Below are 15199 nucleotides of genomic sequence, written 5' to 3'. Positions count from 1 at the left end.
AAAAAAAAAAAAAAAAAAATTGCCTGTGCCTTTGGTATCGTATCTAAGAAATTATTGCCAAATCCAATGTGTGAAGCTTGTCCTCTATCTTTCCTTCTAAGAGTTCAAGAAGACATAAAAACATGGGTCTTACTTAAGATTTATTTAAGTCTTTGATCTATTTTGAATTAATTGTTCTGTATGGTGAAGTAAGGGCCCGACTTTCATTCTTTAGCATGTGCAATTTCCCCAGCACCATTTATTTTTTTGAGACAGAGTCTCGCTCTGTGCCCTGGATAGAGTGCTGTGGAGTCATAGCTCACAGCAACCTCAAACTCTTGGGCTCAATCACTCCTCTTGCCTGAGCTTTCTAAGTAGCTGAGACTATAGTCATCACCACAACACTTGGCTAATTTTTCTATTTTGAGTAGAGATGGGGTCTTGGTCTGGCTCAGGATGATTCCTAACTCCTGAGTTGAGGGAATTCACCTGCCTCGGCCTCCCAGGGTGCTAGGATAAGTCACCACGCTCATCCCCCAGCACCATTTGTTGAAAAGACTGTCCTTTACCCTATTGAATGGTTTGGCACTCTTGTCAAAATCATTTGACTGTAGACATGAAGGTTTATTTCTGGGCTTTCTTTTCTGTTCCATTGGCCTGTATGTGTGTCTGTGCTAATACTATACTGTCTTTGATTACTGTAGCTTTGTATTAAGTTTTGAAATCAAGAAGTGTGAGATGTTAAACTTTGTTCTTTGTTAAGATTCCATATGAATTTTTAGCATAGATTTTTTTTTTAAATTCCTGCAAAAAAATGCTCTTGCTAGGGATTATGTTCAGTCTGTAGATCACTTGGAGTGGCCTTTGGCCATCCACGACACAGGATGTCTCCCCGTTTGTCTGTCTTTCATTCCCTTCAGCGTGTCGCATTGCTTCAGGGTACACGTCTTTCACCTCCTTGGCTAAGTTCATTTCCAAGTGTTTTATTATTTTTTGATCTATTGGAAATGGAATTGTTTTCTTAATTTTCTTTTCAGATTGTTCATTGTTAGTGTATAGAAATGTGGCTGATTTTTGTTTCCTGTAACTTTGCTGAATTCATTTATTAGCACTAACAGTATTTTGTGAATCTTTAGGTTTTCTACCTAGTTATCTATTTTAAATTGCACACGAACTTTGTGGACACCCTGTATAACCCATTTGCACCCACCTTATGTTTAATGATGTTTTATAACTTTTTTCATTTCATAAACCTTTCAAACATTTTCCCATTTTTAATTCTAAATTTACCAACTTTGGTTGAAACCAAGCTCTCCTGGGCAATACAGACGTGTTCCTAGAATAGCATTGCAGTAGAATGTGTGCACACATGTTCCCGTCAGATTTGCCCATAAGATGTCAGAGTGTAAATGCCCAGAGACTTGCTGCAGCCAAACCAAAGGTTTGTGGGACTGCTGAGAGGAGAGGCCCAACTGATCGTGCTTGTACCCTCTCCACTTCTCTGGCCAGCTCCCTCTACTCAGTTTGAGCTCCATGTTTGGGCCTCCTCCAGGAACCTTCCCCTGATGTGAAGGAAGGAACGGTTTTCTACCTAACCATGTCCTATCATAATCCAGCATCCTCAATGTACTCTTTATTCCCTGCCAGATGGTAGCAAACCCCCAGATAGTAGATGGTGGCCGACTGTAGGGCTCTATCAGAAGAGTCTCAGCTGAGTGCTGTGTGTGAGCTGAGGAGGTTGTGAGCTGAGTGCTACCTTTATGAGCTCAGGAGAGGGTCCAGAAGGGCTACCTGGGAGTGGGGCTTTCGAGGAGAAATGCATGGACAGTAGCATTCTGGTCTGGAGTTGATCCAGTATTCTTGGCAATCGCAAGGTATCTCTACAGTCGGGTGTGTTTTAATTTACCTTTTGTCTCCGTCTGTACAGAGGAAAGCCAGACGCAGGAGGTAGTTGTGAATCACTTTTATCACCATCCTGTGCCACAGAAAAAGTAACTAGCCAGGCCGTAAGATACCTCTCCTTGCCTTCACCTCAGAGAGCCCTTTAGAAGAGGCTCATTCCTGCTTGTAGACTTAAGGAGGTGGGGAGCTCTGGTGTCTTTGTGCAGGTCCACCTCTTTCTTTCTTTCTTTCTTTCTTTCTTTCTTTCTTTTTTTTTTTGAGACAGTCTCACTATGTCACCCTGGGTGGAGTGCTGTGGTGTCACAGCTCATAGCAACCTCAGACTCCTGGGCTTAAGCAATTCTCTTGTGTCAGCCTCCCAAGTAGCTGGGACTACAGGCGCCTGCCACAATGCCTGGCTATTTTTGTTGTTGGTGGTGGTGGTGGTGGTGGTGCAGTTGTCATTGTTGTTTAGCTGGCCTGGGCTGGGTTCAAACCCGCCACCCTCGGTGCATGTGACTGGAGCCATAACCACCGTGCTACAGGCACCAAGGCCACCACCACCATATTTCATCTCATCTGCTATGCACAGCTAAGAAAGGAACATGGTGCCAGTTATCACCTTTTGCCAAAGCATGTTCTGATCTCAGGGATACTACAAACTGAAATGATGCGTCTTATTAGAAGTAATGTGATATGACATCTTAATCTGTCTCACAAGATACTTGTGTCCTCCCCATTTTTGCAGATTAAGAAATGGGTCTTTGGGCTCAGCACCTGCAGCTCAAGTACCTAAGGTGCCAGCCATGTACACCAGAGCTGGCCGGTTCTAATCCAGCCCAGGCCTGCCAAACAACAATGCTAGCTACAACCAAAAAATAGCTGGGCGTTGTGGCGGGTACCTGTAGCACCAGCTACCTGGGGGGCTGAGGCAAGAGAATAGTTTAAGCCTAGGAGTTTGAGGTTGCTGTGAGCTGTGACGCCACAGCACTGTACCCAGGGCGACAGCTTGAGACTCTGTCTCAAAAAAAAAAAAAAAAAAGAAATGGGTATTTGAGGAGATTAAACAGTTTGCTCAAGGCTATATAGGCAGTAAGCAACAATGCTAAAGCATTAAATTAGAGATTAGTATGATATGTATCTGTTCCCACACTGCTGCTGTGGAGCAACAACGTGGATCTGACCTTGATACTCCTCTGCTTCAGAGGCGTCTTTAGAGGAAGGTCTGCGCTCAGGACTGGTGCCTGCTGGGCCCCGATCTTCTTTCAATTCTCCTCTCATTTTATCCACACTCTGCTCTACAGCAGCACATCAGGCTACCTTGATTCCATGCCCCGTCCACTCTGCCTAAAATTCATCTTCCCCACCCTACCCCACTCTTCTGGTGGACTTCTCAACCTTTGGGACCTAGTTCAGCTGTTATTTCTGAAGGAAGCCCCAGGCTGAGTCAGGTGTCTTTCTGCCTGTCCATTACTGGACATCTTACATGTGAGATTAGTATGATATGTATCTTCACTTTCTTAGTGCTTAAGCCAACACTGGGCATGTGGTAGAAATCCACAAAGATAGGCTGAGTGAGAAAACATCCAGTGAACGCTGTGAGTGGATGTGGCTCTCACTGGTACCTGTGCACCTGAGCCCTCAGCACAGCCCGGCTCAGCCTGTGTATGCTCTTGGGTAGTCAGGGGCCCATGACTTGCAGGTGTGTCTGATGTGCTTCTAGAGGGCATCTGTGTAATACAGTGTCTCACAGACTTGTGGAACTGAAAAGCACGCTGAGAGCCAGGGATGGTCCCCCTTGATTGTCAATTAAGACTGATATGGTTGTCTAGCACTTTTTTATTTAAAATGACAGATGCTCCGCTCAAGTTGTCTTAAGCATAAAAGCAAATGAACTGGCCTTTAGGGTAATCTCTTGTATGACAAAACTTACTGGCTTTAAAAAACAACGATTTTATTATTTGCTTATAATTTTGTAGCTTGGCTGGGCTTAGCAGGTTCAGTTCATCTTGGCTCTTTGGAATCTGCTGGGACAGCTTGAACAGCCTGGGCTGGAATGCCTCACCCTGCCTGTGTCTGGGCCCTGGTTCCCACTGGTGTCTGGGCTCTTTGGTCTTCTCCATGGTCAGCTTGGGCCTCCTCTAAGCATGGTCTCAGGACTTCCCAGAGAGCAAAAGGCAAACTGCTAGACTTTTCTTAAGTCTTAACTTCAGGACTAGAGCAGCACTGCTTCCATCACATCCCTTTGGTTAAAACGAGTCATAGGGCCAATCCTGATTCAAGAAGAGGAACACATACAAGGCAGGAGTCCTGGGGCTGATGTGGTTTCCTGGGAGCTACAAAAGTAGCAAAGTAGCAATCTCCCACATGGATGTCAGAATGCAGGGGTGGGGAACCTGCAGCCTACAGGCCACATGTGGCCCTCCTGGACTGAATCCAAACTTCACAGAAAGTACTGTGAAAAATTTGGATTCAGTTGAAAGCCTGCACTCAAGGATCCAGAAGGCCACATGTGACCCCAAGGCCATAGGTTCCCTACACTGTGAGGGCAGTGTTCAGTACAACTTTCCAAAGGCCCAGACCAGGCCTTCAGGTCTCCATTTTGTCCACACCCACTCCTTCTTAGCTTTACCTAGTGAGGCAGCACACCACAGCATTTAAAGCGCTGGGCTCCCCGGATGCCTGGACTCTACCAGACAGCTGTGTGGCCTTGGGCAACTTTCCTAACCGTATGTGCTTGTTTCCTCCTCATCTGTAAAATGAGCTTGTGAGAAGCATCTAACCTCCAGGGTGGTGTGTGATTTGGATAATGACTAGGAAGCTGTGCCACCTGCCAAGTTGGAAAGGATACTCAGGAGTGTGTTGTGGGCTGGAGAGTGTCAGTCCTGGCCTTGTGCAGAGCTTCATGGGACATGCCCCAGCCATCATGGCTGTGGCTTTCCTGGAAGGTACCCCCAGGGATGGCCTTCTGCAGCCTCCCCAGGAGGTCCCATGTAGAGATGGCTGTGCTGATGGGACCCAGTTAGCCTCTTCCCCCTGCTGCTGTCCTTGCCATGTGTGGAGAGGGCTGCTCTTCACAAGACTGTTGTTGGTGCTTCTCTAATGTCCTAACAGTGAGTCTGGCAGAACTCACTGTTAGGTGCCACAGTGGGTTGAGCGACTCCTTACAACCACTGGAGCAGTGGCATCTGCCGACTTAAGGCTGGACCGTCAATCTCAGATGTCCTTTCTTGTTTGTTTGTTTCTTTCTTTCTTTTTTTTTTTTTTTGAGACAGAGTCTCACTGTGTCACCCTCGGTGCTGTGATGTCACAGCTCACAGCAACCTCTGACTCTTGGGCTTAAGTGATTCCCTTGCCTCAGCCTCCCAAGTAGCTGGGACTCGGTGCCTGCCACAACCCTGGCTGTTTTTTTGTTGCAGTTGCCATTATTTAGCTGGCCTGGGCCTGGTTCGAACCCACCAGCCTCAGTGTATGTGGCCGATGCTGTAACCACTGTGCTACGGGTGCCAAGCCCCTTTCTTATTTCTTGAAGCTTTCCTGTGAGCCAGTTCTCAGCCCACGTGGGCAAGAAAGCCATTCAACCACTTCCCAGTCCTTCAGCCTAGAATAAGGTGACCAGATGCCCTGCTTTTGGCGGAACAGTCCTAATTTTTAACAATTTGTTAAACGTCTTGCCTCTTGCGGTGTTTTAAAAAAGTTCCGATTTTTGGAAAGAATGCACAACAAGGGAACGGCGGGCAAACAGGAAGGGGATATCTGATTTTCAGCTGCTATGTGGCTATTTCGCCAGGGTATGAGTTTTATATTATTTTTGTTAATTTTATAATGTTAAACTTTAATAATAACAAATAATTGTTGAGAACCGATTATCGAGAACTGCCTATCAAAGTTCGCATTGTTGATCAGTTGTTAGAATTTGACAAGAAATATGCCAAAGAATAAAATAATACTATACATAATTTTTTTAATGTATTATATTTGTAAATTGTACTTATGTTGAAATTAAAAAATATATGTTACAATACTATTTTTGCATTCTATGAAAATTTTTGTTGCTCCATGTAGACCAAATTTTTAATTAAGAACACCCCCCCCCCATGTCAATGGTGTTCCACTTTACCAATGTTAAAATCTGGTCACCTTAGCCTAGAAGGGTGTGGGCGTGCCCGTGTCACAGGTCCATAGATGGGAGAACATGAGGTTAAGCAGCTCTAACCTGTTTTCTTGCACTCTCAGCCCTATTGTGTGTAGTTTTCTGGATTCTTCTCTTAAATGTTAAGATGAGACTAACTAGAGTCTGCCTTGTTGGTACTCTGGAAGAAGACTGATTTGTAGGTTCTTCCACCTCAGGCCTCTGAGTGCATCCTCTCCTGGGTCTGCTCCTTCAGATCTGGGCCGAGTGTGAGCTGTGCTGGGGCTCACCTCTTGAACCCTGGGGATTAGCGATTGGAGCAGACAAAGAGCGAGTCAACCGTGTTTGGGACAGCTTTGAGCCTGCTATATGTGCTCCAGGAAGGTGGCCAGCAGCATTTGACCTGTTTTCATCCAGCTCTGACCCTTCCATGTGGACCTGGAGGTGACTGAGGGGACTCAGGGACCAGGCTGGGGCTGCAGCATGGTGTGAGGGGCTTCTTAGGTGGAGCTTTTGTTGTTTTTTTTTTTTTTTTTTTTTTTTTATTGAATGGTAACTATGTACATTAATGCACTTCTGGGGTACAGTGTGGGGTTTTCACATGCAATCTGAAATACTTCCATCAAACTGCTCAACACAGCCTTCATGTCATTTTCTCAGTTATTGCTTTAAAACGTTCACATTCTACTCTTAGAAAGATTCACCTGTACCCCTATAAGATAGGGGTGAAGTGATCCCTCCAAACCCCCTCCCTCCACCCATTCCCTCCTCCCTTCTCCCTCCCCATATTCTTAGGCTATTTGGTTATAGCTTTCATATAAAAGGTATAAATTAGTTTCATAATAGGGGTGTGTACATTGGATATTTTTTCCTCCATTCTTGTGATACTTTGCTCAGAAGAACATTCTCCAGCTCCATCCATGTGAACATGAAGGATGTAAAGTCTCCATGGTTTTGTTGTTTTGAAGTCTAGTAAGTACTAGAGTGTGTACTAGTGTGTGTGTGCATAGTGTGGTCTCCAAAATTCCTGAGGGTTTCTTCTACTTCCAAAACAAAGTGGGGTACGTTGGTATTTGGCACACCTGTTCACAGGTGGTCTTTCACAGCTGTTTTCCCTGCTAAAGGTGAGCATCTCTAATTGAAAAATTGAAAGTCCAAAATATTCAAAATCCAAAACTTTTTTCTCTCTCTTTTTTTTAATCCAAAACTTTTTGAGCACTGACATGATGCCAATGGAAAATTCCATACCTGATCTATGTGATGGGTCATAGTCAAAATGCAGCCAAAAATTTCTTTTCATGTACAAAATCGATTAAAAATACTGTATAAAATTACCTCTAGACTGTGCGTGTAAACTGCATATGAAACATAAATGAACTCCACATAGATTTGGGCCCTGTCCCCTAAATATTTCATTATGTAAATATTCCAGAATCTGAAAAAATCCAAAACGCTTCTGGTCCCAAGTGGTTCAGTTCAGTAAGAAATAGTCAACCTGTACCACATAATGACCAGTGAGAAGGATGGTGTATCTCCCTGTCTGTGGAAACTCATGGCTGCTGCTCTCTGGTGAGCTGGGTACCCCCTGCGGGGGCTGTACTGGGTGTTGCCTTCTGGGCACCAGGGTTTGATTTTCCATACTCACATGGGAGCCCTGGCAGGACTTTATAGTTCTCAGACAGCTGCTGCCTGCCCTCACCCTACTTGCACCTCTAGTGGTGTAACCCCATCCTGTGTTCATACTGCCTCCTCATGGGTGGCAGTGACAGAACTTCCTCAGTTAAGAGAGACTCTTGGCGACAGCTCATTTTCTTAACAGCAGTTGCTGCTGCTCAGTTTGTTGTCAGGCATCCAGTTTGTCCCTGAATAAATATTACTGAGCTGCCACTCAGCAGGCAGTGTGCTAGAGACTGAGAAGCAGTGTGACACCTGTGGTTCAGGTGTCCTTGGCCTGAAAGCTGATGAGGGAAACAGACAGGTGCCCACCAAGTACGAGGTCCCAGGATTACCTTCCACAGTCTTCTGGTTTTCAAGCTCTTAAAGTGCTTTTGCTAGTTTACTCAGCTAGCCAAGCCAGCCAGCTCCATAGGTTCCTAGTAAGGCCTGGGCTTATAGGCGCCCTACAGGATTCCTAAGAACTGACAGCCACAGCCTTTTCTCCTAGAGAACTGAGCTTCTGACTTAATATACCATTGGTGTAAAGAAGGTGCAGCCAGAGGAGTTGCCAAGAAAGTAGGCTCTCTGGGGACTTAGACGCCACCCAGACCTACAGGAGGGCTTTCTAGGAGCAGAAGTATGATGAGGGAAGGGAGACCTCTTTATCACAGCCAGGCACTGGTCCTGCTTGGCTGTCAGCTGGTTGGAAAGGCTTCGAAGAAGTCCTCTCTGTCCAGAGCACCGGCCGAGTGCAGATCCATGTGATAGGGAGATGTCTGGAGGTTTATATCCCTGCTCTTTTCTGTAAGCACCTGTGACTCAGAACTTTTATCATGAACCGAGCCACTCGTAGCTCTTACACACATGTCCCTCTGAGATGGCAGGCATACACCCAGGCGTCCTGTGGGCTCATTGTCCCACTGTTGGACTTTAAGCTTTTCTCATACTGTGTAGAAAGTCTTCTAGTGGTTTAGACTTTAACAGAAACCGTTAGGTCACTCCACCCTTACTCTTGGGTAATTTATCTGTAGCTCATGATTTTGCCCTAGGTGTAGTGAGTAGAGACATTACTTGAATAACTAGTATTTTGAAATTTTGAGTCTGTTGCTCTTGTCCAGTAAATAAAAGCCAAATTAGATGTTGTATGTTTTTTTTCGTTTCTAGGCAAGCCAATTTTTTCAGTTGATATTCACCCTGACGGGACCAAGTTCGCAACTGGAGGACAAGGTATGTTTATGAAGTAAGGAGAAAAGGCGTCACAGCCCTATCACTTTGCTGTGCTTCTGTTGTCCATTTAGCCATAGAGAAAATACCTGCTATTTTTCAGTATGAATGTGACTCAGTTTAAAATATGCGGTCATGGCCTGGCGAGGGGGTCCACATCTGTAATCCCAACACTCTGGGAGCCTGATGCAGGTGGATTGCCTCAGCTCAGGCGTTAGAGACCAGCCTGAGCAAGAACAAGATCCTGTCTCTATTAAAAATAGAAAAATTAGCCAGGCATCATGGTGAGCACCTTTTAGTCCCAGCTACTTGGGAGGCTGAAGCAGGAGGATCGCTTGAGCCCAAAGGACTGAGGTTGCTGTGAGCTATAATGATGCCACGGCATTCTACCCAAGGCAACAGAGTAAGATTCTGTCTCTAAATAAATAAATAAATAAATAAAATATACAGTTATAACCTGTTATCTAAACAGGTTGAAACAAAACCTTTTTGGCTCGAGTACGCTCTCTAACTTTGGTAGCAGCAGCAGCAGCATTCTGCTTTCTGTTTACTGAATTAATATTAAAGTCAGTTGCATTCCCACACCAAGCTCACTGAGCCTGGAGAGTGACAGGTAGTCCCGTGGACAGAGCCCAGCTGCAGCGGGGAGAGCTCTGTCAGCACTTTTCTCATCTGAAAAGGGGCGGGGTGGTTAGACTTGTCAGTCAATCATGTAGTTATTAGGCCTATTTTTGGTCAAAGGAATTTGGGGTAGAAAGAACGTATACTCTGGACAAGTAATTTCTATGCCATTTGAAAATAGGACCCACAGTACTGTCAGTGCCAGCGTCTATTGCGATATTTTAGTGACATGGCTCTGTGTCAAAAGACAAAGCTCTTTTTCATGCTAGGACACCAAGATGTACATATGTGGTAGCACAATGTAGCATTCCCACAGAGCCTGATCTCCCAAAAACTTGGCCCCAGAGCAGGGCCTTCCTCTAGCCAGGCCTCCCTCGGCGGTACCTGGAGAGTGCCTTTGTGAGTTCTAGGTCCTCAGATGCCTCACAGCAGGCTGCCAGTAGGCATCTCCACCCAGAGCTAGGGAGCTGGAAAGGAATACAGGGAAGCCGTGGGCAGGGAGGCCTTTCTTTCTTCCTGTGTGCTGTGGACTGCACCAGGGAGGGGGTGGGGGTGGGGAGAACAGAGTGTTTACTCCTCTTCCCCAAAGGAGGTACACTTTGCTCATTTGAAATGGGAAGGTCCAACAGAGATGTTTAGGAAATATTTTTATATATTCACCAAGAGGCAGTTTCAAGCATGTTGATAACTTTGGTGTGTCCGTTTCTAGGACTCTGCAATACAAAGTTAAATGAGGGACTAGGGTTTTATTAGATACCAGAGATGGGAAGTGTAGAAAGAGAAATCATGACTAAAATATGTAGGTATATTTTTTAGTGGAGCAGTACATCAGCTTACGACTACAGGAACTCCTTCTTTTGATCCCCTCCCATCCATAGTTGATTGTGTTTGGGGTACATTTCGAATCTGGTTCACAAAGCATCCCCCAGCTCTGGAACAGCTGTGGATTCCAGGCAGTAACTTGAAGGGGAGGGAAAACCTGGTAGGGTGTTCTTTTCTCTTTACTTTTTAGGGTACACATGCACAGACTGGAAAGGGTCCCGGGACATGGACTTTCTGTCATCCTCATTTTACAGATGAGGAGTCTGGGTTCTGGGCAGGGATGAAAACTTTCTAGGGATTCTGCTGGCTCCACATTAGAAGCCACGTGAAAACTCAGTCTTCTCCTGATTACTAGTCCAGAGTTCTTTTCATAAAGTATGTTGGCCTCAACTTACTGCTAAAACCACACACTTGCACACTTTCTGGTCCCTATGAGTACTTGTTTTTTCTTCATCATTAAAGAAAAACATCTTACAATTTCTCATAGTTAATACTGTATCAATAGCAAATTTCTGTTCCTTGCATACACAGTTATTTCTGCTCCTTTGTTCCAGGGCAGGATTCTGGGAAGGTTGTGATCTGGAATATGTCTCCAGTCCTCCAGGAGGATGACGAGAAGGATGAAAATATCCCCAAGATGCTTTGCCAGATGGACAATCACTTAGGTATTACAGAGTGGCCCTTTGCAGGCTTTGAGTGTTGGCAGAGTGCCCAAGGTTAGCACATGTGTTTGTAATTAGAAAGATAAGGCCCCGTGCGGCGGTAACTCCCCTCGGCCTGCTGTCTGAAGGCACAGATGTTGGCTGCACACCTGGGTGAGTTATTCAGCAGAAGACTCGGCCCGCCCACAGAACCATCTTTGGACAGTCTGCAGGTACCTCTGGTGATTTCCTGCTCATGAGTCGTTACTGCCTGATTCCATGGGGCTTTGGGGCCAGCGACCTGGACACTGCAGGGTTCTGGGGAAGGGAACCTAAGAGACAGCTTGCCAAAATGTCTCCAGTTGGTGCTGTGTCACTCTGAGGCTCTGCCAGGACCCTTTGGTCCATTGGACAGTGTTGTGGTTTCCTATCCTGCTGTAGTACCTTAGTTTCCCTGAGATACATTAACAGTTATTAGCCTTTGGGAGTCAGCCACTCCTTTCCTTTGTTCTTGTCCTCCCAGCCTGCCTCTCAGCATCCACAGACCTGGCACACAAATTACTCACAGACCATGTGGGGACTACAGCTTATATTTCAGCTCTATCAAAGGCAGAGCTGTGAGTGCTCCTGGGGGCTGACCCTTCAGGGGCCTGGGGGAATTTCTGCTGATCTTAGCTTATCAGTGCAGAATCAGTGAATCTGCAATGCTGACATGTTCAGAAAATCTGAATTCAAAAAGGCTGGCTCTGGCAGGTGGGATTAAGTCAGGCTTCTCTTCTGAAAGTTCTAGAAAAGGCATCTCAGCCTTGTTAGCATGTGCTCTCATTTTGAGAATAATCCTTGCTTAGAAATGCATCTCATCCATAGACAGCCCTTTTGGAATGATGAGGTTCAGTTATCATTTGTCAGTTTTCTTGGAGATAGGCCTCCTAGCGACTGTTTCATTGAGCACTAAAATTTTCAGCTTATACTTATTTTTCCCTTCCAAACTGTTCTCATAATTTATTATAGCACAAGTAGGTTAGTGCTTAAAGTGAATTGTTTTTCTGGGGCTCTCACACAGTAGAAGCCTTAAATAGATTAGATTTTATAAACCCTTTACTCTTTGCTAAACTCTGCATAAAGCAAATAAGCATGATTATTGGATTTTCATCACCCTATTTTTTTTTTCTTCCCAGCATGTGTGAACTGTGTGCGGTGGTCAAACAGTGGGATGTATTTAGCTTCTGGGGGAGATGACAAACTGATTATGGTGTGGAAGCGGGCTACGTAAGCATCATTTTTCTTTCTTCACATTGTATTTTAGAAGCTTCTTTGCTGGTCTTTATCAAAGTTGCCTCTCTGCTCTGTCCCTGAAATCCTCAGAGCTCCAACCTCAAAAGGAGCAGGAAGTGAGTATAGGTCAGGAGCAGCTGGGGCCCAACCAGGGAGTTGGGAGGCCACCAACCTGCTTGGTGACCTAGTCAGCTACCCCCGAAAAGGAAGGGTTAATCCATTCTAGTGCTGACAGAGTGGCTTCGTTTTTGTTTTATTCTTCAAATGAAATTTCGTATGGAATCCCAGTATACAAAATGGTTAGAAGTCAGGTTCCTCTATTGGGATCAGAGGCAGAGGATCCAAAGCTCACCCTCTTTGCCATTGACCTCATTCTCTTTGTGAGCCTCAACTTGGGGCAGCCCCTGCTCTACATCCAAAATGAACTGTCACCTGCAAACTGTTTTTTTTTTTTTTCTTAACACCTAGGCAAAGAATCTCTTGGTGGTTCCTGGGATTCTATTCCATAATAAACCTACCAAGCAGCTCTGGGCCAGTCAGACTGGGGAACCAGACTCTGCTGCACTATTGCTTACCAAGAGTTGGCTCTGTGGCCATGGCTTCAAGAGCAGAGGCATGCTGTCTCCTTTTAGGCCACTCAGCTGCCTCTGTAAGCCCTCTGGGTTTACGAAGAACTCTTTGAGAGCAAAGGATGTTAACAGTTACTCTGAGCCTGGATGGTGTCAGCACCACCTCCACCAGCCCCATCCGTTACATGGATGTAATTGTGAGACTGCTCCTCTGGTAAGAGTCAATGCTTGCAGCTGGCTAGGTTTTTCCTCTGCAGGTGTTAAGACTTCAGGGCCATTTGATTCATTACAAGTGGCGTAAAACTGTTGATTTTGCTACTTTAAATAGCCAACATAAACTAATGTATTAAGTACACAATTTGGAAAACCAAAAAAAGAAAAAAACCTCTCATCATCCTTCACCTAAAAAAAGCCACAATTCCCATGTATATCCTAATTAGTAAAAAAAGAGAAAAAAAAAAGCCACAGCTAATATTTGGTATTTTTGAATATGTGTCCTTCTGCTGTGTTTTCCATGCAACAATGCTATCCATGTCACGTGTACTTTTTTCTTTATGTAAGCAGTATTGTATTGTTAGGATGCCCTGTGGCTTGCTTCCTTCATTTAGTTACATGTTGTGCACATCCTCCCGTGCAGGATTTGTAATGGCTGTGTAGTGTTTCATCAAGTGCATGGATCATAATTTATCTAATCAGCCCTTTTTGTTCAACAACTCTGTGCCTTTGGCCATTGTTTGTTTTTGCTTTGTTCTGTCTGCCATAATAAGCCGTGCCACAGGGAGCATGTGTGTGTGCGTGCAGAGCCCTCCATGAGTGTCTTCTGGCCTCTCTCACACAGGTACATTGGTCCCAGCACCGTGTTTGGCTCCAGTGGTAAGCTTGCTAATGTGGAGCAGTGGCGGTGTGTCTCCATCCTCCGGAATCACTCAGGCGGTGAGTGGGGCTGCCTTGGGGGGGGGGGGGCGCTGATAGACGGCTTAGAATAGGAGCATCACTTCCCTGTCTCCTGTGGGACTGTCTGGTCCTTAAAGCAGCTCTGTGTCTGGACTTTGCCTCCCACCACTACCAGCTGCACCCTGCCTGTCCCTCAAGGTCTGTGCTGTCGCTGTCTCCACTGCCTGCCTCTGAGTGTGTTCAGCTACCCACTCTTACCCTCATGGGGTGTATGTTTATATCTTTAGTGTAGAACTCCCCATGTTCCGCTGTTTATCCTGCTGAACAGACTCAGTACCTTCGTCAGTGGGTCACTAAGTCCATAACCACACTTTATTTATTTCCCAGAAACCAGTCCACAGATGCCCAGTGAAAAGTCTCTCAACTTGACCTTGAGTATGTTTGCAAAGTGTTTTAAGTAGACTTGGTATGGAAAGAGGCACATTTTATAGATTTAGACTGAGGAGGAAGAGGGTTGGTCCCTAACAGTCTAGTGCATGTACTGTGCTCAGAGGCCATGGATGTAATTGTGAGTACAAGTAGACTTGTCTCACACAAAGCCTGTAATCTAGCCCAGGAATGAACTGAAGGATATTGTGGGCAAAGGGGAAGATAGCAGGATAGAAAAGTCTTGGTGTGAAGGGTGAGCTGGGGGCCTCACCACAGCTGGAACTCTATATACAAGGCAGAGCAGCACAAAGTCAGGTGGGCCAGGGTTGGGTCATGGAAACTCATGACCCCTGTTAATGATGGTGGCCCTCATCATGGAAGAGATGGGGCCCATTAAGAGCTTTGAAGGACCAGGTCATTCTGACCCCTGTGTGGAATGGAGGCTGGTCTAGTGGTTTGGGTGAATGCTATGAGGGACTAAGCTAGGCCTGTGATAATTGCAGTAGAGAAGAGAAGACTGAAAATATCATAAGAATGGAAAAACAAGCGTTACATGTACTCAGAACTAATTTGAAACTTACAGATTAACAGCAGCATGTTAACATGAGAGAACAATGCCCTTAAATTCAAGGCGGGGTGGGGGGAGGGAGTGAAGGATGCAGCCACAGGCTTTACCTTACAAATGCAAACAGTGTAACTCAGGTCGCAACATGGAAGTGGTCATCAGTGGTGGGTCAGGTACAGGATATGAGATCAGCAGAGGAGTGAGCACAGTGACATGCAGTGTGTACCTCGTGTTAATTTGAAATAATAACGAGAGAAAATGGCTGGTCTGAAAATATTTAGGACAGGCACCAGGATGGATAAGGTAGATTCCTGGCTGGGTGATTCTGCTGAGACCATAAAGACAACAGGCTCATGGAGATGGGCAGCAGTTCAGCATGGGGTGTGCTGGCTTTGGGTGGCTGGGGAGAATGTCAATAAATTTGAGAATTGAGTCTGGAGCTCTAGGGGTGGGTGGGGCTAGAGTGAGAGATGTGGCAGGCTTCATCTGTAACCCATTGGCAGTATATGCT

At 45.5% G+C, this 15199-nt stretch overlaps 1 protein-coding gene across 2 annotated transcripts in view; it reads left to right on the top strand.

Annotated features, from left to right (window-relative positions):
* LOC100957290 (protein HIRA) overlaps positions 1–15199 on the top strand; it is a 101526-nt gene that overhangs the window by 13239 nt on the left and 73088 nt on the right. Inside the window, exons 2-5 of one of the 2 annotated variants that reach the window (XM_003801698.2) lie at positions 8813–8875; positions 10870–10980; positions 12135–12225; positions 13639–13733. In XM_003801698.2, coding sequence (XP_003801746.1) covers positions 8813–8875; positions 10870–10980; positions 12135–12225; positions 13639–13733 — 360 coding nt within the window. Of the gene's footprint in view, positions 1–8812; positions 8876–10869; positions 11190–12134; positions 12226–13638; positions 13734–15199 lie in introns of those variants that run through there. The other variant, XM_023508029.1, reaches the window with a different exon arrangement.

The sequence above is a fragment of the Otolemur garnettii genome, unplaced genomic scaffold (genome assembly GCF_000181295.1).
Source record: "Otolemur garnettii isolate 467f Iridium unplaced genomic scaffold, OtoGar3 scaffold00218, whole genome shotgun sequence".
Lineage (NCBI taxonomy): Eukaryota > Metazoa > Chordata > Mammalia > Primates > Galagidae > Otolemur > Otolemur garnettii.
This window is presented reverse-complemented; position numbering and strand designations above follow the sequence as displayed.